The 27,891-nt window shown below is 41.9% G+C and overlaps 1 protein-coding gene across 2 annotated transcripts; it reads right to left on the reverse strand.

Moving 5' to 3' along the window:
• Nucleotides 1-2,581: 2,581 nt before the first annotated feature.
• reps1 (RALBP1 associated Eps domain containing 1) lies at nucleotides 2,582-25,908 on the reverse strand. Of its 2 annotated transcripts, XM_049589871.1 has the most exons (19): nucleotides 25,168-25,908; nucleotides 22,052-22,175; nucleotides 19,214-19,443; nucleotides 18,380-18,542; nucleotides 16,503-16,633; nucleotides 15,711-15,873; nucleotides 15,537-15,600; nucleotides 15,291-15,445; nucleotides 12,801-12,922; nucleotides 12,251-12,331; nucleotides 9,924-10,011; nucleotides 9,299-9,400; nucleotides 7,555-7,615; nucleotides 7,156-7,354; nucleotides 6,854-7,048; nucleotides 6,536-6,625; nucleotides 5,991-6,148; nucleotides 5,787-5,892; nucleotides 2,582-5,700 (listed from the first exon to the last, which is right to left on the reverse strand). In XM_049589871.1, the coding sequence occupies exons 1-19, from the start codon at nucleotides 25,318-25,320 to the stop codon at nucleotides 5,632-5,634; spliced, it is 2,454 nt and encodes an 817-aa protein (XP_049445828.1). In that variant the 5' UTR covers nucleotides 25,321-25,908; the 3' UTR covers nucleotides 2,582-5,631. The 2 variants fall into 2 exon arrangements, with proteins under 2 accessions (XP_049445828.1, XP_049445829.1); XM_049589872.1 differs by lacking the exon at nucleotides 12,251-12,331.
• Nucleotides 25,909-27,891: the final 1,983 nt, after the last annotated feature.

Genomic DNA, 27,891 nt, shown 5'->3' on the forward strand with positions numbered 1-27,891 from the left:
TGTAATCAGCTCTTGAGATAACGGTACGATATGAAAGAAAACTTGATTGGCTTATAAATTAACCTTCACAGTTTCAGAAACTGGTTTTAGTGGGGCACCCATCAACTCAACTATTGGAGCAGATGCCCCATGTACAAAGGCCCCCCCCCCACTTTGGATGTGTCCTGTCCAATAAACACAAACTGCCAAAAAAAATTCTTAAAAAAGAAATTGGTTTTAGTGATCAAATTCATGTCTTAACCCTGCGTACTTTATCTGTTCTCCGAGTTGAGGCACCTGTGAGAAGCCTCAGCACAGCACGAACTCTGCTGATATAGGAGAAACAGATCAGAATTTAGTAGTCTCCATATAAGAAGCTGATTTATTTCTGATGAGACAAAGAAACGACTATTGTGAGCAGCTTGTCTGAATGTGGGATTCAAAGTGAATTTTTAGTCACAGGATCATGCAGGGTCACTATTTGCGAGATGACTAGATTCCTTTTGAGATTATTGCCTATCCTGCTTCTGATGGAAGATATTACGCTAAACTCCCTTTGAGAAATATGACATATTAACCATTCCTTAAGTGTCTGCAATAACATAACTCTAGAAACACAAGATAAAATATGTTACATGTCGACAGTCTTCTTGTCAACTAGGCATCAATATCATTTTGTTTTTTCATACATTTTGTCACCTCAGCTTGCTATACCAGCCTCCATTGGTTAGCTGTGACATTTTAGTGGAAGAAGAGGAATGTGAAGATGAACCATTTTAAAAAGTAAGACTTTCACTATAAAAAGTTGTGGTTGGTGAATCAGGCACACACTGAATTAAAAACCAACTCTTGTTCCCTCCACAACTTTCTTCTCCTTTTCCACAACACAAGTATGACATTAAAAAATGGCATTAAAATGTGTCTACAACAGTGAAATTTCTTGAAAAGTAGTTGGTGTAAGCCCGGCATAAGCTGATTTATGCATTTCAGAGATATCAGCTGCTTTGTCAAACGAAGACTTTTTTCCTTTTGTGGAATCAAAATATGTCTGTGTGCCTGAAATTGAAATTTTGGACTCTTAAAAGTAAAAGTTTGCATTTTTCCCATGGTGATCTTAGTAAGAAAAGACATTTGACAAAGTTTTTGTGACTTAGAAATACTTTTACGTTTGGGAGAGCTCGGGAGGTCTCAGATGGTGTCAGTATAGAAACAGGCGAAACATAACTTCTGAGACAAAATGTGGATTGACTTGGAAAGTGTTCAAATCCCTTGACTTTTTACACACTTTATTGTGCATTATAGATGTGATATGAGATGTATTTTATTTTCACTTTCATTCACACACAATTACCCATAATGACAACGCAAAAACATGGTTTTAAGTTTGTTTTTTGTTATCAAAACCTGAAATCTTTGCAGACTGAGCTCAGGTGCATCTTGTTTGATTCCTTTAGATTTCTCTAGAACTCGATTAATAATAATCAGACAAGTTTTAGTGAACGATTTGCAGCTGCTGCTAGTTTCTTAGCACTTTCCTTTCATGCCTGTAGACCTTTTTCACAGCAGACATTTTGATGCATCACAGTAGGAAAACATTTGTGACTAATAGCACTAACGATGGCTCTGCTCTGTTTGAGTGAGAGTGACAGTGAGCATGTATATGCACATACCAAGAACCTGAACTCAAAGCAGCTAAATGGAATTCAGCCATCATTAACTTCATTATTTACTGTGCTTTTCCTACTTTGACATATCAAAATGTTATCTGAGAAAAAGGTGTATTCTTCCTTGATCTGGTTTGATCTACTGTTGGTTTCAATTTTAGCTATTTCACAATCAATTTTTTCACAATTAATCTGTAATTTTATAACACAAACATATCAGATTGTTCTTATTTTAGCAATTACTTTCTATTGGCGATATTAAAGGCAGCACGGTGGTGCAGTGGTTAGCACTGTCCCCAGGGTGGGGGAGCCCTTTTGTGAGGCGTTTACATGTTCTCCCCATGTCAGCGTGGGTTTTCTCAGGGTACTCCAGCTTCCTCCCACAGTCCAAAGACATGCAGGTTAATTGGTGACTCTAAATTGGCCGTAGGTGTGAATGGTTGTCTGTCTCTATGTGTCAGCCCTGTGATAGTCTGGTGACCTGTCCAGGGTGTACCCTGCCTCTCACCAAGTGTCAGCTGGGATAGGCTCCAGCCCCCCCACGACCTCTTACAGGATAAACAGTTACAGAAACAATGGAGATATTAAAATATTTCACACCAACAAAACTAACGCATTGAAAAAAAATCCTTTAGCCCCAAAGGCTCGTAAAATATCATGCGGAAAAACCAAGAATATGGTTATGGTTAAAGGCACTTATACCGTAAACAGATGCATAAAAGGCACAAACTGCTGCGGAAACATCCACTAGAAGGCAGGAAGTTAAGTGTTTGATGCACATAATCTTCTGGAAGAGGATCCACAAACCCCTTCTTCCCATCCCACTGTTTAAACCTACGTCCTTGTGTCCATGATGGACTTCATCGCTCATTAAAGGAAGTACAAAAACCTGTTTTCAAGGCCTTTTAACAAACAATAAAGAAGTCAGTAAAGGAGCGCACATTTAAAATATTGTGCCGTTTTTATTTTTGTGTAAAAATCACACAGCTGCTAGTTGACTCTGCAGAGATACAGTACATCCATGCAGTTAAACATCTAGGATCCCACAGCCAAGAGAGAAGGAATTAAATAGAATATTCTTTCGCTGTTAGTCAGCAATTAATGCAAATTTACATATGAGTCCAAAAGTGTGTATCATATACAATATACAACACAGATCTGGGAGCAAATAGCATTCAAAATCCCATCAAAGACTTTCGTGATTGCTTCTGCCTGCCTGGATTGCCTTTTGGGTTTCAGGATGAACGGGGGAGCTATTGTGCTAGCAAACATAAATCAATCCCACATCAAGATTTTTAATAGGCTTTTAAATGGTATTAGTTCCAGGTCTGGAGACAATATAACACACACACACGCACGCACACGCACACATACACATACACACACCGAGTACATCATCGTCCTCAACAGCAGAAAAAAGAAGGCGAGCCTTGATACGACAAGGAAGAGAGGTCAGTCAGCCACCATGGAAACCTGAACGCCAGTCAGGGGGAGTAAGGCTTTAGAAGAAGACAGATTCTTCGCGAAACACACACAGGAAGCTCCGGGGACAAAACATTCATAAAAATAAAAAAAGAACTAACCAAACAAGACGGGATTATTTTAGGGTACTGGCACAAAAAACACCCTTACAGTTTCCAAGGTTGCACTGAAGAAATAAAACTCGAGTGGTTCATTATTTTTCTTTCTTCTTAAAGCATCTTCTTTTTTTTAAATACATGTGACAGACAAGAACATGCAACGTTAAAAGAAAGCAACGAGGGATGTAACAAATAAAAATACAAAAAGAAATACAGAGAAGGAGGTGGATTGCGGTGGGGTGGGGGTTGAGTTCAAAGTGCAGTTGGGTCATTCAGGTCTCCCATTCTGTTGACTGGTCTCCGTCTGTAGTCCTGTTAAGCTTCATCTACGCCCAGCAAGGGTCGCATCTTGCAGATTTAGGGCGAAAGTGCCCTGATAGAACACTGATCTGGACTTCCCTCTGGAGCCGGAGGGAGCAGGGCGGGGGAAGCTCCAGAAAAAAATAAAGGCAAAATGAATCACAAACATACAGTAGATGGTGTTCTGGAAGATCTACGATACAAAAACCAGAGTATACTGTTCACACAGTTGCTACTATCATAGTACAAACAGCTAAGTATAGTTGGTCTGTGAGGATGTATCGCCCGTACTTGCATAGTGCCGACTGCCCGATTGGAAAACAGCTGAATCTGAACCTGCTCTATTTGCACCGTGAGTTTGGATCTGTGCACGCCGATCGGAAAAATCACAGGAAAACTTCTCCCCGATCGCAATTCTTCATAAATGCCGCCTCCTGCAGTCAAGCAGCTGGAACATCCCAAAACCTTGAAGTGAATGCCGCTTTTGATTCAATGGTGTCCCGTCCAGACGCGAAATAACCGCAGCAACCGAGAACAGGACGCTGACAAAGAAAGCTGAGATGCTGACACACAGCTATGCTTGAAAATAAACACAGCCCAAGTAGAGGTGAGAGAGCGGTGATAGTTCAGTCATTTGGCATTAAGTTAAACCATTCAGTCACATCAAACCCCAAACACTGTGTAACATAAAGAAAAAGACATTCATTCATCACATCATGCCATCAACCACACACTCACACGCACACACATATATATATATGTGTGTGTAGACTTCAAGGGGCAGTTAGAAGAGAGAGGTGGGCTGAATTCATGTCACAGGATGAGTCAAATAAAAAAAACATAAAAGCCTTCACCGTGATGATTTAGCCGTTAAAGGCCTCACAGAAACACACACACAAAGTCCTGTCCAGATGTAGCACAGTATGTTTTACAGAGAGACCGACCACACCAAACCCCAGTCGAAAAAAAGGCAAATTTTATGCTCAGACATAGATTACTGGTTCCTGTATCGTGTAGTAGCATGTCTCTGTGACTTAGTTTTACATGTAGATATTTGAAATGGTGACATTCAGGAGGCAAATGTTCAGTAGAAAGACTTTCTGTGGGGATGTTTAAAGCAGAAAAGCTTCCACAGTTGTCCAGTTTTGAAGGCAGTAGAGAAGACGGTACACCAATATGTGAGCAGACAATTAAAGGAATAGTTAAACTTTTTGGGAAATACATCTGAACACTTTCTTCTTCAGAGTTAGATGAAGTAGTTTAGTAGATAACTCCCCCCCCTTAATCACGAATTGATGTTTCACTGTTCCATTTTTGCATGGATAAAACAAACGAGACAAATTTTGAACCGTGGACAGAGCCAGGCTAACTGTTCCCCCCGCTTCCATTCATTATGCTAAGCTAAGCTAATCACAGGCTCCATCTCTTTACTTAAGGGACGTCAAGTAGAGCTTCTCATCTAACTCAAACAAAGAAAGCGAAGGAGCTTATTTCCCAAAAATACTGAGCTGCTCGTTTAAATTTGCCTTTTTTTTAACAGGAGTTTGGTGCGGCACAGTCTGTACCCTCAGACAGAATAAACTTATCGGTGCTTGCCTCAAGTTGAGTCACTTAACAGGAACACAAATACATAAACAGTCACACACACAGGACAAACACACTCCGCCTTTCTTCTTCAGTCATTCCGAGAGTAATCAGACACCAGCAGTTTGTCTTCAGACGGCATTCGTCGTTGGAAAAAGTCTCGTCCGCCACGCCTAACCGTTTCTCAGTTCGCTGTCATCCTCACCTCTCTTCAGAGAAAATTGAAAAGTGCCAGTTTGTAAACCCCCCGCACACGCACACACACGGGTGCACGCTCCTGTCACCTCCTCCTCTTGGTAAGACTGTGCTCTCAGGTCCTTCTGGGTTTATGATTAATAAGTGTGAGATCGAGCGTAAGAGTTTTAACGGAGCACCCTGCGGCAGGTCGGAGCCTCCAGGGAAAGCTGAGATGGTGGAAGGAGGAGGGAGGGAGGAAAGGAGGGATGGAGGGGAGGGGGAGTCACACTGAGGACCACAGCTTTGCTTCGCATGAACTACAGCCGAGTTTTTCCTCCTCATGCTGGTTAAAGATGAGAGAAAGGTCTGAGCTGCTCCAGCTGGACTTCCAGGGATATCCTCTCTTCAAGCAGGTCCTGGGAAATGTTGAGAAGTTAGGAGTGACTTTTTGTTTTGCCAGAGATAAAGAGAGTCAGATAGAAAACATTTTATTTGTGCGTACCTTCAGCTGTTGCTGCAGTTCACTGTTAAGTCGTGCCAACACTGTGTTTGTCTCCTTGTTTCTTCTGATTGAGGCTTGAATCGCCTTTTTGTCCTTTCCTATTGACCTGGAAACACACAAGCACACACATTTGTACTCAAATGTGTTAAGAAAAATTACACGTCAGATTAAACAAGAGCTCCTAACAACCAATGAGTGTCCTACCTGGGGATGGAGGGCTGAGTGGCCAGGACAGCAGCTATGACGTTTGATTTCTGCGGGCCGTGTTGCTCGTCCTCCGGTCGTAGTTCGTCTTCAGATTTCAACCTTCGGCGCACAGGTTTTGGAGGAGGCGCTAGCGGACCGGACCCAGAACCTTTGGCCTGATGGGAAAATAAACCCAACAAAAACATTGATTCAATCAGTGGCATAAAAAAATAGTTACAAGTTATGTCACTTTTCACCTTAGATAACATTGTGAGACAGGGCATTTGGCCATGACAGAAAAAATGCCATACATCTTAAAATCTAGTAGATGTAGACAATGCTAACCACTGCTCTTATCTTAACTTTATCTGGTAGTATATTGAATATCTTTAGGTTTCAACTAAACAAGCAGTTGTCAAATTTTGTTCTTGGAAACTGATCAGCATTTTTTTGAAAAAATTTTTTTTTAATTTTATAAATGTATAAGTAATAATCACCAAGGACACAAAGTGACATGATCCTTCATTACATTTTTCAGATATAACTCAGCTGTGTTGACTCACAGAGTTGACAGTAGCTGTGACTCTCTCATCTGCTTGGCCGTCACTTTTGACTGTTCTTAAAGGCCCGGCTCCCTCTGATGTCTTCTCCACCTGTAAACACAAAAAGTTCATGCTCACATGGTCAGAAACATGACACGCCAAACTCTGAACCCGAAACAGAACACCAGACAGAAGGAGAATCTTTGCTTAACAACTTTCACCTGTTGGTAATTTTTCTCAGGCATAAAGGATGATCATGACCAAAAAGACATTTAAAATGTGATACAAAAAAGAAATTCTCGAAACAGAGACACACACACACTCCAGAAAACAACCTACCTGTCCGGGCTCACTGTGTATGTCGACCTCTGGCAGGCTGGAAGGCTGTTCAGACGCAGCGAAGGCCTGAAACTGACTGAAGTCAGCGAAATTGGGTTGCTGGGGAATCTGTTGGGGGGAGGTGGTGGTGAGCACCGCGCCGCCTCCTGGTACACCCTCTGCCTCCGCACGATGCCCTGTGTGTGGTGCTGACGTCTGAGGGAGAAGATGGAGGAGTAGGGTGAAGGCGTTTATATAGTCAGAACAAACTTATTGCAGGATTTATGATGCTGTGATGCAGTTAGAGAGTTAGTCAGTCGTACCTGTGTGGGTAGCGGTCGGGGAGGCACAGCGGGCGGGTAAGCTATTGTAGAGGATTGTGGTTGTCCTGCAGCAGTTGCGGCAGCGAAGGTGCGGTTCATGTCCAGAGACGAGGATCGGGAGTGAGAGGGGTGAGGACGAGGCGGAGGTGGAGGGGGGGCTACCACCTTCAGAGCCTCGGGAGATGTTCCCGACTGAGACCTGAACAAAACAACAAACACTGATGCTTCTCAGGATACTAACTCATACTCCATCTATCTACAGTGCAGTTTATCAGAGCAGATCTTAATCCAAAAGGAAAGATGGTCAACGATACAGAGAAACACATAGACACAAAAGACAAAAACCCCAACTATAAAGAACATATACAAAATTAAATCACAGGTCAATAAGCCACTGACCTTTGTCTTGTGATTGGCTCCTGGTCTGAGGTGAAGGAGTCTGAACTGCTGTAACCATCACCTTCATGACAGACAAAACAAAACAAAAAAAGTATCCCATAAACATTTGATCAACCTACTGTCCTATAATCCAAAAAAGTCCAAATTACTATGCGTTCACAAAAAGATCAGCAAATAAATACATTTAATGCCACAGTTAGCTAAAACAACTTAATTTCTATGACGCTAAAAACGAGAAAATTTAATCACTTTGGCCAAACTGATAAAAATATTTAGGGTTTTTCTTACATATTATAGCATAGAGCCTAACTTTAAGGGATTTCTACTGATTTTACACATCAAAGTCTGTTTTACAGGTCTTGGGGAGACCTCCTGCATATGGTTAAAAAGTTATATTAGGCCTTTTATGACTCCAGAGGGAGCTGAGCAAAACCTCATGAGTTCAGCTGATTCAACTTATATCACTTGAGTCAGCACTGGTTGGAGATGAATACTTGAAGTTTTAGGGCTGGGCGATATAGACGAAAATTCATATCTCAGTATTTACAGGCTGACTACACCAAATATATCTCTTAATGAAATGGACTGTATATTTAGTTGCAAGTCAAAGCCACATTTGAGATGACACAAGCACTTTTATAAAAACAGACTGTGATCTAAATAAAATGTAAAGACGGGGATTTTATTCCCCGTTTGAAAATATACAGCTGCACAACATGTCAATGAAAAATGATATAAAATTAATAGCAGGGCTACACGTTAACTTTTTGCACTCAGCACTGGAGCTACAGAGGTTTAACCCTATGGGCCTGAACAACGCATAGTGCGTCCAAATTCACACCTGTTCATTTCTATTGATTTTCTCTGCAACCGTTTGTCATAGCGAGAAGCCACTCATATCACGTGAAACAGTGGAGCCGCTTCTTGCAATAATGAAAAAATACTGGCAATCATGTCCGCCTGGCACAAACCACATGTTTTGGACAACTGTGAAGTGACAGAATGTCCCAGCATCATGGTTCTTATATTGTCAGATTCTAGAGAGTCTCCCCTCTTCATATATGGCAGAATATGTAATTTTCCAACTTGCTATGCTGAGATACATGTAAAAATGTAAGAATTTAGTAACACAGATTTTATTTTTCATTGAAATAGAAATTAATATAAAATACAGGCACACAAGTCGGAGCTCCTACTTGTAAACCTGGAGCATATCCATCTATCCTGACTTCATGATGAAGCAGTTGTCAATGGGAGCACCCACTGATGCGCACATTGTAAAGGTAAACCATCAAATAAAAGGCAAAGGCAAAATGAATAGTGGCATCTGTTTCCTCACATGTTGTTTCTCCTCCTCTGTTTCATTTATATACTGCAGAGAGTCTAACTGTGTCAACACTTGCCACAAGAACATCAGTTTGTAGTGGTCAGTCGTGTTTTTATACTTAGAATTTGGAAGTTGGAAATTTCAGCCGGGACCTTTGACTTTGACTGGACTGCAGCATTAGAAAGACCTGAGCTTATCAGACCTCTGTGGCCCGTTCATCATCTCTGCCTGAGCTTACATTAGTCCCAACTACCACAACACAACTGAACCCTAGACCCAACTATCGGTGGCTGAGTTGCATCTATATCTCTGTTTTTCTCTTAAACTCTCCATCGCCAATCTGCCAACAATACATTCAATGATAAATCAGTGTCGTTCTCTGTTAAAGATGGACCCTCTGACACAGCAGCTACTCACCTACAGTGTTGGCGGCTACAAACTTCATGGAGGGAGGTAATTTGGCTTCTTCAGACAGTTCGGGAGGTTTAGCCAGCAGCGGACTGGTTGGGTGGTTGTGGTCTGAAAGTTTGAGAAATAACAGGAAGGGCAAAAGTGTTGCATCAATTACACAGGGTGACGACAATAACTGAAAACAGTTAACAGTCTAATTTCATCCCAAAATATCTGCAGTGGCAGTTTTGGGGAAAACTAATAAGCCTGACCACAGAAAAATTCCACTGTATGTTTATGACTAAAATCCAGACTGATTATGTTTAATGACGTTGGTTTCTGTTTACTCATAACAAACGGCAGCCTCCTTGGTTTCCCTCCCTGGAAAATTAGTGAGGGACACAATGTTCTGGGGTGGTAGACATGTTCTGAATGTGCCAACAGGACGTTACTGAGCCGATCATGTGAAAACCATTCACATATTTGTGTCTTTACATCTCCAAAATGTGCTAGTTAGCTTCTAATGCAGGTTTATTTTATTTTCCATATCAGTACTTTTAGTTCTGCATACACACAATGACACAAACTGATTGTATGTATATTTATACAGCTGTAATCTGTGATGCAGCCATGAGGCCAGAGGTTTTCTCACCACTGCCAGTCCTCTTCAGCTCCATCTCCTGCATGTGGATCTTACTGGGCGTCATCCGGATGGGGACTGGGTGGACGATGGCCGTGTCCTGAGGGACAGATAAAAGAGACAGGAGGTGAGACAGATAGATATATGAAGGGAGAGACAGACATCTTTCACAGAAGGAGACACGTTATAACACTTTGTTGTCAGTTTACTTTGTCAGGCTTTGCGTCCATCTATCAGTGGACCTGGTTTGAGACGTAACAGCTTTGTGTATCGAATCCTAAGAAACTGAAAATTCGACTTTCTAACAGCTTCAACAGTCATTGTTTCAATGAAAGACATGTATAATATTGACATTATATTTTTTTTCTTCTGAATATTCTAATTAAATTGACTGTGGTAATGAAGTAACTGTACATTTACCCTTTACTTAAACTATACTTTAATACACATTTGAGGTACCTGTACTTTACTTGAGTATTTCCATTTTATGCTACTCTACAACAATTTTCTAAAGTTACTATTTACCTAGCTGATTATGATTTTAAATGGAAAACCTACGATGATCTTAGACAAATATGATGCATTATTATAGACTGAACTACCCAACTATCTAACTAACAGCAACATTTGCATCAGTAATAATACTCCAATGATATAACACAAGGATTTTCAATCTTTTGTAACTTAAGGCCCACTTTTGATTGTTAAAAAATTCCAACTACCACCTTCCCAATTAAATGAGAATGTTTTTTAGCTCAGCATTTGACAGTATTTCACCAAATTCAACACACTGTGCTTTCGCTCAGCATCACTGCTTGCTGTTATGAATCCAAATTTAATGTATTCAGGGTCATATTTGGAGCTTTCACTGGCTCTGGGTCGTCTCCCACGTCACTTGTTTGTTTCAAAACTAAGGGGACATTTGCTAGCTAACAGCTGCAGCGTATGCTTGTCTCTACCTGATGATGTGTTGTGATTAGCATGTGGTGATATTCAAATAACTAGTTACTGATATTACGTAATCTAATTTGACGGTTTTTATTTGTGTGAATTCTTCAGCATGTTTAGATAAATACAAAAAAAAAGCTTTGTAAATTACCCTTTTTGTTCTATTTTTAATTGTCTAACCATTTGGCAGTACCTCCGCTGACCACTAGATGAGGCTCTGAGGCCCACCAGTGGGTCATGACCCACAGGTTGACAGCAGCTGATATTAACATATGACAACAATTTGCACATTTGCAGGAGCTTTTTTTTCTGCATTATGTCAGCTTTTACTTTTGATACGTCAAGTATAAATACTTCAAGTGTTAAAAGCGTTGAGTGTAAAGTGTCTGAATCTAGTACTTTTTATTTTTCTAATTCTTATATATATCTTTATTGACATTCAACTTGCTTTTCTGTCTGTGCTATTTGAGCTGCTGTAACCATGAATTTCCCCAGTGTGGGATCAAGAAAGTTTTACCTTATCTTATAATCAAGCATCATTTTCAATGCAGGACTTTAAGCTGTAAAGTAGTATTTTATTATGAAGTAAAAAACTTAAGTTATATAAAGGACTGTGTGAACCTCTGTGCATGTTCCATCCTCTTAGTAAAACATCTACCTGTCATATTTCAGTAAAACAGCTCATTTTTTTGCCATTCCAACGATTTAAGCGAGACGTTTTACATCATTGTTCAGGTTCTGCTCAGTGAATCTTTGCTCGGATTTCTGCCCAGAATTTCAGAGCCCCCAAAAGCAATCTAAAAAAGATGCACACTCTTGCAATACAGCATATTGTGGTAGTCAATAGGGCACTTTACACCAGATTAATTGTGCAGAGCCATTCGTGAGCCAATTATTGCTGTAAAAAAAAAAAAAAAAATCAAAAATCTGCCAAAAAGGACCTGGATACTTGTACAGTAAACGACAAGGCAACACAGTACTTACACCATATGACCATATATGGAAAAATGTATTTGTCACAATTTGCAAATGCACTAGGTGGATGTCACTGTAGAAAAAAGGTGATGTCCAATAAAAGCTAAGCCAGCCAAATTACAACACACACACACACACACACACACACACACACACACACACACACACACACACACACAGGCCACTGCTGATGCAGCAGACTGCACTTTGAAAGAACATCATGCAAAGACAGAGAGAGTGTGAGAGGAGGGAGAGATGTAGAGAGAGAGAGAGTAAGACTGAGTGACAGAGAGAGTGACAGAGAGATGGAGACGTAAAGAGAGAGGCTGAGACTGAGAGAGAATTCATGGAGATCCAGAGAGGGTTAATGTCTGTCCATTAATGGTGAAACCATGCATACTAAGTGATTGACTTACAGGGTCAGCTGGTGCAATGTTAGAGTCAAATTGGGTCAGAGTTTGTGAGCTGGAGGAGCGCTCGCTAAACGTCTCCCACTGCTGCAGGAGACAGACAGACAGTGAGAAAAAACATGTCAGTCAGCCAGTGCAGTGACATCACACATTTACATCATCAGCCTCGACCGTCACGTGACACCATCAGCCATTGGGAGACAACGTGGCGATGTGACATCGTCGACGGGCATGGAAACAAAACAAGATTTTGGTACAGAGCGGCTGCAGACTACCACCACAGTCCGGGAGAGTGAGAGAAGAGGTGCTGAATTATCAGTAATTATGATTGATGACGAAGAGAATGAGGTGGCAATCAAATCATGATGGATGGATGAAGAAAATAAAAAGCACCTAATTAACCCTGAGCAATTAATTATGATGGTACAAATGCAAACACAGCAGAAGCAAACAGACATGGAGCTCACAGTATGTGTGGAGATACACCAAGTAGCCGTGTGTGTGTGTGTGTCTGTGTGTGTGTGTGTGTGTGTGTGTGTGTGTGTGTGTTGTGAACCTCATTGCTCTGGTTCATCTCTGGCCAGGCCTGGTTGAGTGAAGGCATGGAGGGTGACTTGCTGGGGGTGACCTCCACCGGGGAGCCCGAGTATCCAACGTCAGCAGTCTGCTCTGGGACCTCTGAGTACAACAGTATTAGACACAGGTTAGCCAGGCTCCTTAACAACAACCATGGGCACAAATAGGAGTCCAGATGGTCAACAAAATGCAAAATATGATCTTGAGAATTGTGTCCTTAAGTTTCTTTCAGGGTTTGAAATTAACGCCAGCCAAGTGCGAGATGTGGGTAGGTTTTCATGTGACGAGAAATTCTCAGAAGGCTATTCGCCACGCTGGTGGGTAAATGTTCGTACCAAAATAACCATGTAAACTACGCTCAGAGTCTCAACTGCCTTTTGATGTCATTTATAAGCAAAGTGTGTCTGTCTTCTGCTGTCAGTGTCAGAGTCTGACACACACTCACACACACACATACATACATATATACAACCAGATGTGTTTTTCCACGTCTATGGAGATTAAGGAGCATGATGAGCAGGTTCAAGTTGATTAAAATGATAAAACATCCGACAAAACCTTAAACTTTACTCTGATGTTTTGACCCTGAACGACACTTAATAGCAAATACTTTGGTAAACTTCTGAGATCAGTACCTCTTGATTTGTACTGAGGCTTGAACTTATTAACTGTTGATCAAAATATTAAAATAGCTTTACTCCAAAACTTGCTCTGGCCTCTTCTTTGAGTTTAAATTCAACATAATACCTTTATTGAATTTAAATGAATTTAGGCTATATGTCATACAAAAAAAGCAATTTATGATTTTGACCGGTAAAAAATAAGTCAAAAGTTAATTCTGGACACTGGCTTCTTCCTTCAGAGAGCTACAGAAAATACTCTGAATATTTCATGACTATACTTGGGGGAGGAAACATTATCGACCAAAAATCTGGTATGGATTTTTAAAGTGTGTGACTTTCAGGAGCCGAAATGCTCAAATCAGTCCGCTCAGAGGTTTGCAGCAAAAGCTAAAATTGGTCTGGTGTGACTGATGACTGTTAGCTTAACATGGCTAATGCTACCTGATTAGCAAAGTTAAGACAGATGCTGCTGTGTAACTGACAGTCAGTTTGCTGACATTATGATTCATATCCATTTTTGCTGCTGTTCCACTACCTTCTGGGCAATATGGACAAAATTTCATATCTCAGTATTTACAGGCTGACTGGCGATACACGATATATATATCTCTGTATTTTCTATGAAATGGACTACATGTTTTCAGATGTCAAAAGCACTTTTATAAAAACAGAGTGATCAAAATAAAATGCAAACACAGGGATTTTATTCCTGTTTGCAGCACTGGAGCTACAGAGGTTCAAAGGTTTGCAGCTCAGGACACAAAACTATAACATGAGTATAAAAGTATCAAGTAGGCCTAAATATATTGTAGTTTGAAACAATTAAAAATCTTTCTGGGGGGAATTAAAAACTTATTTTCCATCTGTTGGCCTTTCAAATCAATCTAGTGCTGGGAAATGATTTAAATCTTTTTATTTATTTAGGCTATTAATCTGATTTATGCACAGAACATTAACAGAGAGGCCAAGGGAGGGAAGAGACACCTTGTCCACTTTATACACGTCTAGTAAATGACACATCTGTGTTGTCACTGCATTAAAGAAACACATCTGTCGCTGTCTCCATGTCACAAAATAGACTACAGCGACCAAGAAGAACAGCAACGCGCGATGATCTACAGCGCTGGGTTGCACGTGTACTGCTCTAACTTCATCTCACAGCGTGATTTAGCGTAGCACGTGCGACATATAGACCAATGTCACACTGTAGACTAATTAACAGACAGATTAAACACGTTGCTGAAGAACTTGTGAGTGAATGAATAGGGAGGAGCTGTACGGAGAGTGTGAGAGAGGAGATGCTCACTGGTATGCATTATGTAACGCAACTTGACCCTATATCGATATAAATGGTGTTGTCTATATTTATATCTTGCTTGAAAATATATCAATATATTGAGCATAGTCATTATATCCCCTCACCCTAGCATGAGGAAAAGATACCACAGGCCTTATATTTGGCAAACAATGGTTAAAAAGATTGACATGGAACCTGAAACCCCAAGAGCGATGAACAATTCCACCTAATGCCTTGCTACTCAAAACACAATTATCTTGCAATACAGAAAGCAATGATGCTGATTGCAAAGCATTTAGTCTCTTTGCTGTTCTGACAGAATCCAACATGTATAAACAAGTTGTTTGCTAAGTAAGTAATGCTAAATAAACACGTGGATTGTTGCTGTCAGCACAAACACACTGCCCCACTAAATCTATGAATGAACTACAACTCCTGTGATTCAGGTTTTGCCCACTGCAGTGCTGTAACCTCACAGCTGTTATGAGGCCTGAGGGTGAGAAATTAGGAGAGGGAGCAACACAGAGAGCGAGAGAGAGAGGCTGCGTACCTGCTGAGTCATCCAGGTCAATCAGCTTTGGCATCAGGCTCTCAGGCAGCTTTTCAGGCAGGTCGTAGCCATTCTTCCTGGCCACCACCAGGTGGAAGGCAGCGCAGAACTCATCCAGGGTCAGCGCCCCGTCTTTATCGAAGTCTGACAGCTCCCTTCAGAACACACATTAGACATCGGTCATTACACACAACAATATTCAATGACACAGCAGAGAAAGTGATTAGCAGAATACTGACGACTCACCAAATATGTGACAACTCTAAAATCGGTAGTTTTGATTTGGTGAAGAATTCTTTTGCGGCTGAACCTGGAACACACACACACACACACAAAAAAAAAAACAACAATAGATGATTAAAACATTTTTTTATCTAATGGAAGTCCTGTCTTGTGTGTGTATGTGTCTGCTTAACTTACCAGGTATGAAGCCGGTGAGGTCTGGCTGGATGGTTTTGAACTGGTTAATATAATACTGTCTCTGCTCGTCCGTGATCTTCCACGGATCATCGTAGCCACTGGACTGTCGCTGGATCTCATTGGTCATCGCTGCTGAGGCCACCGTTCGTATCGTTGTGCTCTCCTACGGGAAGCCACAGGGGACATTAACAGAAACACATGAAACATATTAGCATGACGTTTGTCTACAATCACTGTGTACAGAGGCCTTTGTAGTTTTTTTCTTTGCCCGAGCAATGTCACACAAGTTGCTTGCAGAGTTTTACTCGAGCGGTGCAGGCAGATAAAGCACTGATATAAAATGCTGGCTCATGTTTGACACACCAATGTGGTTAGAAAGATATCTTACGTGTTATGTTTGCAGTGTCCGGTGGCGCCTTTTCATCTGATGAAAGAGGTTGATGAAGTTTACCATCCTGATTAACACAGCCTGCCACTGTGTTTCTTTGGTCATTCTAATAATTTATATTGATGATTTAATATATTGCCTTAAGCCTCAACAAGATGTGAGACTGTCTTTGTGATTTCTTTATTACCACAGACCCCATTTTTACTGTGATGTAAAAGTTGATGGTCTTTTTTGTTGAATGTAGCTCTAGTTTATGAGGGGATTTTGTGTTTAATAAAAAAAAAATAGCATAAGGGCCAGAAAGAGAGAATAATAAATAAATAAATAATACTTCATCAGGGTAAAATGAGTACGTCTGACCAGCCCCCGTATTGGGACAGAGACAATGTGTAGCACTGCTCTACCTGGACTGACGAGGGATGCATTCCTGGGATGGCGCTGGATGGCGGGGTGTCTGCTGTGAAACTGACCCAGCTTTCCTGACCTGGAGGCGGGGGAGAGTGGGACGGCCACATGCCTTCACCGGGCACTGGGCCTGCAGGGAGGAGGAGAAGAGGAAACATTCAGTCATATCCCATGCTACACAAATAAATATACTGCCAATGTTTTTAGGAAACATTTAAGGCTGCAACTATTGACTAACTGATCAAACTTTGCAGCTCTACAAAGGATCATTTTCAAACCATTCTTTTCAACTACATCTCCACCACATATTGTGCTGATGGAAGCACATCATGTCTCCTTTGTTCCTCTAATGACTAACTGCTGTAACTGCCGCTCTCAGCAAACATCATTTATGTTCAAGCTGCAAACATCAGGAAGTAACACAACCAATATGCTCCGTACTGACTCGTCCTGACCAAAGCCAGAGTTTCTGCCAAGTCTGTCACATTTTCTTTGGTGTTGTCACCATCAGTGGACCACAAAGAGTGAAACTCTGCTCTTATTTGATAGGAAGGAGGGGAAGATGTGTGGCAAAGGGCTGCAGATCGGACTTGAACCTCAGCCGCTGCTAGGATTCAGTCTATGTGGGGCCAAATGAGCTATCAGGGCACCCCACCTTGTTTTGGGTTTTCCTATAAAAATATTACTTCTGCTTTAGCTTTAGAAAATACACCAGAAAAAGAAGCCGTTATCATTCACCCTGTGGCCTCTTCCTATTGACTTTAATTTACGACTACTGACAATTATTTTCAGTATCAGTTAATCTACAGATTATTTTCATGATTGATCAGGACATACAGAAAAGTGTCCATCTCTGTTTCTCAGAGTCCAAGGTGACTTCTTCGGATATTATGTTTTGTCTAACCAACAATCTAAAACCCAAACATCAGTTCACAACGATATCAAACAGACAAAAGCATGAAATCTGAGAAACTGACAGCAGAGTGTCTTGGCATTTTTAAAATTAATTAATTTCAAATTCAACCCCAGAATATTTGCAAATTAAAGAGATACTTCCCTGATTTTCCACCAGCTCTGTATTATAATACTGTGGGAAGTATGTGTGAATGAACTTTGATAAACTTCCCTCCATCTTACCAGCACCCAGATCCCTGTGCTTGTTTAACAACGAACTTCTTTTCGCAGGTTCTTAGGCTGTTGTTTGAACTACAGATTGTACGTCTGCACCACAGAGTAAAGCAACACATCTCAGACCAAACTCAGTTCAAACAGTAAAACTAAGCAGCGCTGATCAAATATAAACCAAGATTCTGTTACTGCATTGTCTATTTCTCACCTAAAATGTGCTAGGAAAAATATTTTAGTGCCCTGTTTAGCTATAATTCAAGAATTTGTGAAAAGGAGGTGGGTGCCAAACTGTTTCCGAGCCTGAAAAAACTAAGCAGTAGTGATAAAGTATAAACCAAGATTCTGTTACTGCTTTGCCTATCTCAAATGTTTCCAGAAACATATTTTAGCTAAGTGTTTGTTAGCAGCTGGCAGCCATATTGTTTTTGAACTTGCATTAATTCACCCACTAGCAAGAGTATTTATTGGTCCAGTGAGACGCAGTGCACTCTGGTGGTTGTAGGTTCTATACCTCTTAAGCAAAGGCAAATGCCACAGCCCATTTTTCTTTATTTTCTCTGGTCATGTTGCACCAATTTCAAAAGTACTTGTGTCTTTCTGCTGCAAGGACAGCCCAGTTTTATTAAAAGATCTTTCCAGCAGTGAAATACTTTAACATGCTTCTGGTCGACTTATCACTGAAGCTCTACTACAAACGGCACATGTTAAAGAAACTTCTCCTCAGCAGCAGTGGGTTATGGGATGTTACCTGCTTGTGGTTCTCTAAACTGCGTCCACACAGCTGTAGTTGGAGCCACCACCGGCTGCCTGTCTGCGTTCCCTCCACTGGGCTGCCTCTTGTGTTTCCTCCACGAGTGAGGGGAGGTGGGAGGGGACTGGTGAGGGGAGACCACCGGGGACGTTGGCTCAGGCTGGTAACACATACAAATACAATCACAGGCATGAAATATGGATGTGGAGATAAAAAAAACAGAGATTCAGTCAACATTTTAACAACTGTAGAAAAAAAAAAACACACAACAAGGAAACAGAAGCGAAGTGTGCAGAAGTGCAGTCACTACTGCCTTATCATGGTTTCAAATGTTAAGGGTATTAACTTTCAACAGATACCATCTCATATAACACAAGATGAACACATGAGCCACATCTGAGCCCATAAAGACTGCTTCAGAGCTTTTAATCTGCTCATCACAGATGTAAGATGTTCAAGCAACCGGCGAATGAACATTTCACAATAGCTGCAACTAGATTAGAGGTCTCTGTAACTGACACGCTACACACAGCTGGTTACAGCCGACACACAGGCAGCAGCAGGAAACGTCACGCAGTAATTTGAGCTGGAACTACTCAAACATGCACAGGAAGAAGACACAGGAAAGGACAACAGTATTCCAGTGGCATATCTCTAGTGACCGCAGGGAAGGAAATAAAAATGTGTGTGTGTGTGTGTGTGTGTGTGTGTGTGTGTTTCCAAGATAAATAACAGTAAAGCCCATTTTTAACACAGTTAGAAATCTATTGTCAATGCACATACATGTCTTTTTATATCATGGGATAGGTCATTATAAGTACATTTACTGACCTGTGGTTCTATGCTGGGTGCCAGGGGCTGGATGACCTCGTGGGCAGGAAGTGAAGTGGACGATGGCGGACCCTTCTTGTTCTGGAGCCCCCTGCCTGGAGGTCTGGGCATTACTGCGGTGGCAGAGGTTTGGTACAGCCCCTGGCTGTCCGTGTCCTGGTACAGGGCAGCGTGCCTCGCCTCTGCCTCATTCTTCCCCACCACGAACCTGGGCAACGGCAGGTCTTTCACTGGTGAGACAGGAATCCATTCACAGGATTAGAGGGAGGGATTAGTTTCATATTGATTTGTCAAGCGCTTTAATGCACTAAACTTGAGGAGTGAAGACACTCTCCATCGGACTGAAATTGTCAGATATCATTAGTCTGTCATGTTTTGTGGATTTCATCTGTTTCATCCTGCCTCATCTGATTCTGCTTCACTTACTGAAACCCTACATGTCCCAGAATGCCTAGAGGAGAAGCATGAGCTTTTTGCAATCATCTGTGGTTTGTTGGTGTTTGTGAAGAGGGTGACAACAGTATAATGACAACAACAGTATGAGAAAGAGTCGGGCTGCTTCCTCAAAATAACATGCACTGAATGTTAATATGTGTACTGTCTGAGACAATTACTGTGTATTGTATTGCATGCAATTTACCTCTACCTTGCTGAGCACTTCTCATGAGTCTTTACAAGAATGAAATAAGCAAGCAGAAATTAATAAAACAGGCATGAAAACAAAACAAAACAACAATTTCAAAAAAGCAGCACGGACTCAGAAACGCAAGGTGCTTTGGCAAAAACTCTTCTCTGGCAGCGGCCTCTGTACCCCAAAACCTCACTATGCCATACTGAGCAGGGAGAGTAACAAATGAGGTGTGTGTTGTAAAGAGCAGTGGTTCCCAGCTGATGAGTCACAGTCCAAAAGTGGGTTGCAGATGACTGGCAACCATGTCAAGTTTGTAAAAAATTTCCAGCACAGAGCTTTCATTTCAAAGTGCCGTTTCCTGCTGTAGAGTGAGTGACTAACGGACATTTATGTGACAGAGACAGAAAAACTAGCTCGGCGATATGGCCAAACAAAAGTATGACGCTGAATGTGTCAAACTGTTTGGACCTTGAAGTAGTGACTGAAAAAGAAATCTGGATCCTGGGACTGGACCAGTTGGGAACCACTGGTATGGAAAATGCCAACTTGACGTCACACAGTGGATTGCACTGTGTTATCTGTGCCTACTACGGTGGACAAGCAATGGTCTAACATGGGTGCTACACTGAATGACTAGCTAGCGCAGCTCGTGTTAGTATAGTACAGTGAGGTCACTATGGTGCTATGGTGCTTGGAAGAGCTGCCAATACTAACATATACCTTCTTGCGAAAGCCAACAGTAAAGCTCTATAGAGCTGACCACCCTCTTCTTAAACTTGATGGTGCTTTGCTTCAATTTAGTAGCCAGCTAGGCTAGCTAACGGGCTAACCTCACTATTTAAAGACTGAGGTGATTATCACAATGATCAATAACGCTATATACAAAAACGAACAGTACATACATGTACAAAGCTAACTGAAAAGTGAAGTAACTAACTTAAGGATGAAAAAGCACAGTGATCACTGAGGTCACAGCAAAGGTTACGTTACTGTAGTGCTGACAGGAAGTAAACAAACATGAAGTTTGTAAAACAGATATACGTCATACACTACATTGTGCAAATAGATACTGTCAAAATTAACCATAAACAAGTGGGAGTGTAGCATTGTAGTGCCAGATTTTGAATGCCAAAACTGATATCAAAATAAAAACTGACTGCCAACTGTTCTGGTAATTGATTACCCATTTCAGTCATTCAAATATTTGCTGGTTCAAACACCTCAAACATGAGAATTTACTGCTTGTCTTTGTCACATATGACAGTAAATCAAATGTCTTTAGGTTTTAGACAGTTGGTCTGAAAAAACAATTTACTGTAGGCTGTGACTTTCAACTGAATTGAAAGATCTAATGTGTTGCTGCCCAACAAGCCTGAACTCATGTAGCAGAAAACACAGGACCAATATGTGCTATGGACTGCCTTATAGCAAGCACACAGCAAATCCTATCCATGATTCACTGCATCTCCTCCTGAGACAGGCGGCCAGCCTTATCTTTAAGAGAGAAAGGTTTCCCAAGTCCGAAAATCCCCAAATCTAATAAGCATCACGCTGTGCATTGCATCCATTTTGCTATGAGGAAGTGGCCCCTGTGCTTCGTTATATTTATATGAAATTATGAAATCATTTCAGCAACTTCATGTTGCAATATTTCAGGTCAGACGAGTAGCTTCATGCGGCAGATGACTGTGACATCTTCCCTTGTGGTTTTTTTTTTTTTTTGTGAGAGGAGTCACGCCAAAGACAAACAGACAAAAGCAATTTTGCAGTTGAACCCTCAGGGGCTTAGGCTACAGACTCTATTTAGTAAAGATAAATAGAAAGCCAGGAGAAACAGCATCTTGTTGTCAAGCATCTGATGACACAAATATTGTGCTACTGCCACCAACAGTGCAGAATGAATGAAATCATTGCTAATATTACATTTATACATATTTATATTACATCCCCCCCCCCACAGACTGCATTCTTCAGGACTCTAAAGTCTTCCCTACTGCTCCTTACTTCCTGCCCCATGAACTCCTCAAATTCATTACATCTAAACTGATAACAAGACTTTGTAAATACACACAAAGCTTTGAGTCCAGTGGCACTTGTCTGAGAACCTTGTATGTTTCACATGTTAGTGCTGAATGGGAATCTGTTCTTCTTTGTGTGAGGGCAGGTTTTGAAGCAAGATCAATGGTTAAGCACAACGGTACACTCACCAGAGTTGAGGCTTTCCACCCTCAGCGGCAGACCCGACTGGGCGATGGCGATGAGCTTCAGAGCGATGTAGAACTGGCTCCGCCCGAAGTGACCCAGCCGAGTGGCTCCACACAGCTCTGTGATCTAAACCCCCACACACACACAAAGACGAGAAGGAACAGTTAACAATAATGTATTCATAAGAAACTCTGATATTGACCATTACAGAGAGAAGAGAAGACTTCCCTCTGACAAGTTACAATTTACAAAATCTGATATGGAAGTTAAACAGCAAAATAAAAGCAACACTGTGGACACTTGATATATTGTACGAAATAGTGACCTAAGGATCCAGTGTGTAGGATTTAGGGGGCTATAATATAATAACTATGTGTATAATTACCGGAAAATTACAATCACTGGGTTTTCGTTTCCTTAAAATGGGCTGTTTATATCTACATTGGGAGCCGGTTCTCATCCATGGAGTCCGCCATGCTGCACCGCTGTTTCTACAATAGCCCACAATGGACAAACTTAACACTGGCCATAGACAGGGCCATTCGCATTTTCGCATGGGTCACCATAGTTAGCAGCCACTCCACAAGAAGCCAAACAGCATCAGAAAAACACTGATTTGTAACGGAAAACTGTTTTATTCAGTGATTATACCAGTTTAAATCACAAGGTCCATTTGTTTTGGAGAGGAAGAGACCTCTGCGGATAATTCGGCTCCTGGTAACGACCCGCAGAATGTCTGGATCTTAATTTATCAGAGAAAAATGTGAGCACACATTAGCAGGTGCTGGGCTAGCAGCCCATCTGCCACAAGCCAAACAGCATAAGAAAATACCTGATTTGTAACATGAAACTACTTCATTCAGCGCTGTTACCGGTTTAAATCCCCTAATCTGTTTGTTTTGGAGAGGAAGAGACCTCTGTGGATAATTTGGCTTCTGCTAATAACCTCCCAAACAATAAACACTTAAGGAATCCTAGCCTGGAGTTCATGCCTGGCACACGGGAGAGGTTTCAGCTGGTTGCAAACTGCAATCCTCATCACTAGATGCTACTAAATTCTACACACTGCTCCTTTAATGTGATGTAGTTTACTTGCTTATGTCACTAAAAACGGCCCAAGCAACAGTCTCCTTTAATCAGCTCATTGGCAGATGTTCAGAGGGTCTCGCCACTAATAAGCCTGATTATCACATATTTTGTTGAACTTGACGTCATGCTGAGCAGGATTTGTCCAGAATGGTAGCTTGGGCTCATAACAAGAAACTACAAAATGTCACAGATGCATTTTATGTGCGAGCCTGCAGTATGATGAATGTGGTCACGTGATTAATTGTGGACACCAGCAACCTGTGGGCGATTAACACCCGGGGAGTTAAACTTCATAACATTAGGTTGAGTCCCTCAGTGCCGGGAGCAACAACACCGACAGCCCGCCACAGCTGACTGATCCCTTTCTTGCTGACAAAGGACTTATTCTGAGTATGTCTGGATACAAAGCACCAGTCACTTTTCTCCGCCTGTTACAACATGACACTGTAGCTGCATGTGTCTCATTGGCCGCCACAGTGTGCATTTTGAAAGTGGAGGATTACAACACTGCCTAATTCTTCCACCACACAGCTCCCCTTGTTGACCTTGAAAAAGGATTCTGACTCACAAACTGCAAATATTGGCCTGCCGACTGAGACCTGGAGTCACAACAAAATGGAGCTGCTGCAGTTGAGCTGGCTGCTTGTAACTCAGTTAGACGGAGCAGGGACAGCGTGGATGGCATCATGCTCGGTGTGACCGTAATATGACAATGATAGTCTGACAAGTAGTAAATGTATGTTTGAGTTATTTACAACATCTGTGCAAAGGCTGCTTGAATGATTCCTCAGATATATATTTAGGTCAGGTAACAACTTTTATAAACCAAGTAGCCACTGTGACATTGAGTCTGCATTTCCATCATGTCAGCTCGACCCAGTGGCAAGCTAAATAACAGATTTAAATGCAGTGAGAAGACAGGAAAGAGTGAGCAGTGATCTGAGGCAAAGGGCTGATGAGGACATAATTTACTCTGTGTGCTGTTCAACACATGCCCACAAAAAGATACTTGGAGAGCAGACATATAAACATCTGTTTTATGTATAAGATGCTCATTTGAGCCACAATCTTCAGCTAAGGTTAGCTATGTGGCTGGCCTGGAGCAGCTACATCATTTTCAGTCTGCAATTGTACCAAAGCAATACACTACTCAGAATGTATATGTTCCCCATCATTTAAGCCCTGCTCTGTCACTCATGTGCTTTAAATGCAAAGAGGAAGTTGGTACTCATTTTGTTAGGTCATGCTGCAAGCTGCAAATGTGTATTACAATGTGCAATGTGCTATCTGAAAAAGGAAATCTACTGGGTATGGAGCTGGCCATGGACTTTGTGTCTCACATCCTGGGCTTGCCAAAAATATATGCACTGTATTCTTACTTATGGTGCTAGAAAATAACATAAAGGTGAAATAAAATGAATGTGGATTAAGTGGATTAATGATAAAGTACCAGCTGTTTAAGGCTGGCAGAGAGTGGTGTTTGTTTTAGTCATTAGAGTACCTTACATGTATACTACATACAATAACAGACTATTTCTATCAAGTGTGGGAACCCTACCTGAGCTACACAGAGTCTGGTGTCTCTGCCATTATGCTGCAGACATTTTCTTGATTGTTCTTAATGCACATTATCATTCTAACCTCTGAGGTTGAAGCTGAGCTAATGTTTTGGGTTTGTTATTGTTGTTTAGTCTGGTGTAGTTTGTCTCTCATGTGAATTCTATAATGTACCCACATTCTACTTGTTGTAAAAGTGAAAACTACTGAATATATTGTCAAAAAAAACTAGGTGACTTAGCAGCCCACTCTCTCTTTGGCTAAGGCTAACATTAGCCAGAAGAAGGTGTGTCTCCTTTGCTGCGCAGCATTGCTAACCACCAAGGCTAACTATAGCTCTAACTGGACGCCAGGTCAGCTCTGACAGCCAGTCAAGTTTGTAAAATATCCATAATTAATGCTACATGTCATGGCCGACCTCCCGGTGTGGTGATAACAGTTCAAAAGCTGGCACTGGCTAGGGCTAGCTTACCTGCAGGACAACTTCGCTGGGTAGCTGGGCCGCCCGGAAAAGGTCAAGAACTCTCCCATTGGAAGCCACTTTTTTGGTGTTGTCCGTGTCGCAGTAAACGAACAAATCCGAGTAATATTTCTGCTCGACATCAGTCAGCGTTAGACTTTCCATCGTAGTACCAGTCGACCCTGAAAACCAGACGACTTGGCTGTTGATTAGCCTTTAGCCAATGGCTGGGGCAGGATCCAAAAAATGGGCGAGACTTCAGGATCCCAACTTAGCTAGCGTTGCTGCACTAGCTAGGTTAGCAGGAATAATGTTCTCAACGCGCTGTGTCGACTTGTTGTCGCCTGATCCCACGCTCTGTGGGAAACCCCTAATACTATCTGGTGACACACACGGCTGATCGCCACTCGGATATTCAAATGAGGAATGCTTTCATACAGTTAATCACTTAGTTAACTTGTTGGGCCAGCCAAGCCAAGTAGCCAACAGCGAGCTAACAGCTACCTTGAATCAAAGTCAGTGGCACTAACGTTAAGCTAACTAGCAAGTCGCAAAGTGCGTCCACCTCCTCAGCCTGGACGTGTGCCGCGATAATCTCGCGTTGGAGCACTTCTCCTCCGTTATATCCGTTATGGGGTGGTGTTTCTGCGTTTCGCTGGAGACAAATTCCTCAGCGGGGCCGTTAGAAGTAAAGTTTCATGGTCTTCGGGTTCCTTCCTCTAGTAATCTTAGCCGCCATTCCTGCCACCAGTGTCAAGTAGCTCGGAGTACAAGTAACACTTCCGGTGGGACTTTCAGATTAAAACACCCGTTGACGTTCATTTCAGAATCAGAATCATTTTTATTGTCCAAGCAGGTGAACTCGGGTGCCCTTTCAGTGGAGAAAGCATAATTAAGTGCCCTCTAGGATGCCCTTCTAGTGGGGAAAACGCGAAGGGTTCCTTTCCAGTGGAGAAAACGTCATGACGTCCCTTCTAGGATGCCTAGAGTCCTCCGGGATGCCTTCCAGTAGAGAAAACATGATGAAGTGCCATCTTGGGTACCCTTCTGGTGGAGAAAATGCAATCAATTGCCCTCTAGGGTGCCCCTCTAGTAGAGAAAACCTCATTAAGTGCCCTGTAGGGTGTCCCTCTTGTGGTCCTTGTAGAGAAAACATGGTGAAGCACCCCTAGGGTACCCATCCAGTGGAAATAAATATTATGAAGTTCCCTCTAGAGTGCTGTTCTAGAAAATGTAGTCAAGTCCCCCCTAGGGTGCCCTTCTCACAGAGAAAACTTGATGAAGTGCCTTCTTGGGTGCCCATCCAGTGGAAAGAATATGATGAAGTGCCATCTAGGGTGCCCTTCAAGTGGGGAAAATGTCATGAAGTGCCTTCTAGGGTGCCCCTCTAGTAAAGAAAACATGATGAAGTACCCTTTAGAGTGCCCTTCTAGTAGAGAAAATGTGATGACGTGCCCTCTAGGGTGCCTTTCCAGTTGAGAAAACATCATAAAGTATCCTTTAGGGTGCCCCTCCAGTGGAGAAAATGTAAAGAAGTGCCCTCTAGGTGCCTTCTAGTAGAGAAAATGTGATATTGTACCATCTTGGGTGCCCATCCAGTGGAAAAAAATATGATGAGGTTTCCCCTAGGATGTCCTTCCAGTGCAGAAAATGTAAAGAGGTGCCCTCCAGGGTGCTCTTCTAGTAGAGAAATTGTGATGAAGTGCCCTCTTGGGTGCCCAGCGGTGGAAAAAATATGATGAAGTTCCCCCTAGGGTGCCCTTCCAGTGGAGAAAACGTAAAGAAGTGCCCTTTAGGGTGACCCTAAACCTAACAAAAAATGTGATGCAGTGTCCTTTTGGGTGCCCCTCCAGTGGAGAAAACATGATGATGTGCCCTTAAGGGTGTCTTTCCAGTGGAGAAAACATCATGAAGTGCCTTCTGTGATGCCCTTGTAGTATAGGAAACATGATTAAGTTCCCTCGAGGGTGCCTTTCCTTTTTAAGAAAATTTGATAGAATGCTCTCTTGGATGCCCTCTCAGTGGAGAAAACATAAAGAAGTGCCCTTTAGGGTGACCCTAAACCTAACAAAAAATGTGATGCAGTGCCATATAGACTGCCCTGCCTTCCTGCACACTGGTGCCCCACTGCATGTAGCTGCCCTTTTAATTGTTTCGCCCCTGCTTCTCAGACAGTATGAGTCTGCCACTCTGTACACATACAAAAAAATCTCACAACAGTTTTCGTCTGTTTCAATAGTATAAATGATTTCAGTAGAAACAGAGATTTAAAAGACAAACAGCTAAAAAAAAAGGTAAACGTGTTTTCTACTACAGTAAATATATATGACGTAATGTATATGTCAATACATAAGTCAAGTGTTTCTGTAAACAAATACAAGCAGGCAAAGAAATAAATACATGGTAATTCCATCACTACTCGGCACCAACATTTTCAAAGCATTTCTTTTTCCACAGCTTGAGTGTGAGTAGGCAAAGTGGACAATTGCGTCTGGGCCCAGACTGTTAGGGCCCCCAAATGCCCCACATCCATTGTGCAAGTTGCATGTGCTGATTTGATCAATTGGAAGTATATTATAATGTGTACCATGTCTACCTGTGTCTCTTTCACAGGTGATGCATTTTCACCTGCCTTGTCTACCTGTCTTGTAGAGGGAACCACACACAGGGAGTCGATCTGGACCCACATCAGGTCTGATCCCCATGCAGGACTCTCTGGAGGGGTTAATCTGGCCA

This window comes from Epinephelus fuscoguttatus, linkage group LG11 (assembly GCF_011397635.1).
Source record: "Epinephelus fuscoguttatus linkage group LG11, E.fuscoguttatus.final_Chr_v1".
NCBI classification, from domain to species: domain Eukaryota; kingdom Metazoa; phylum Chordata; class Actinopteri; order Perciformes; family Serranidae; genus Epinephelus; species Epinephelus fuscoguttatus.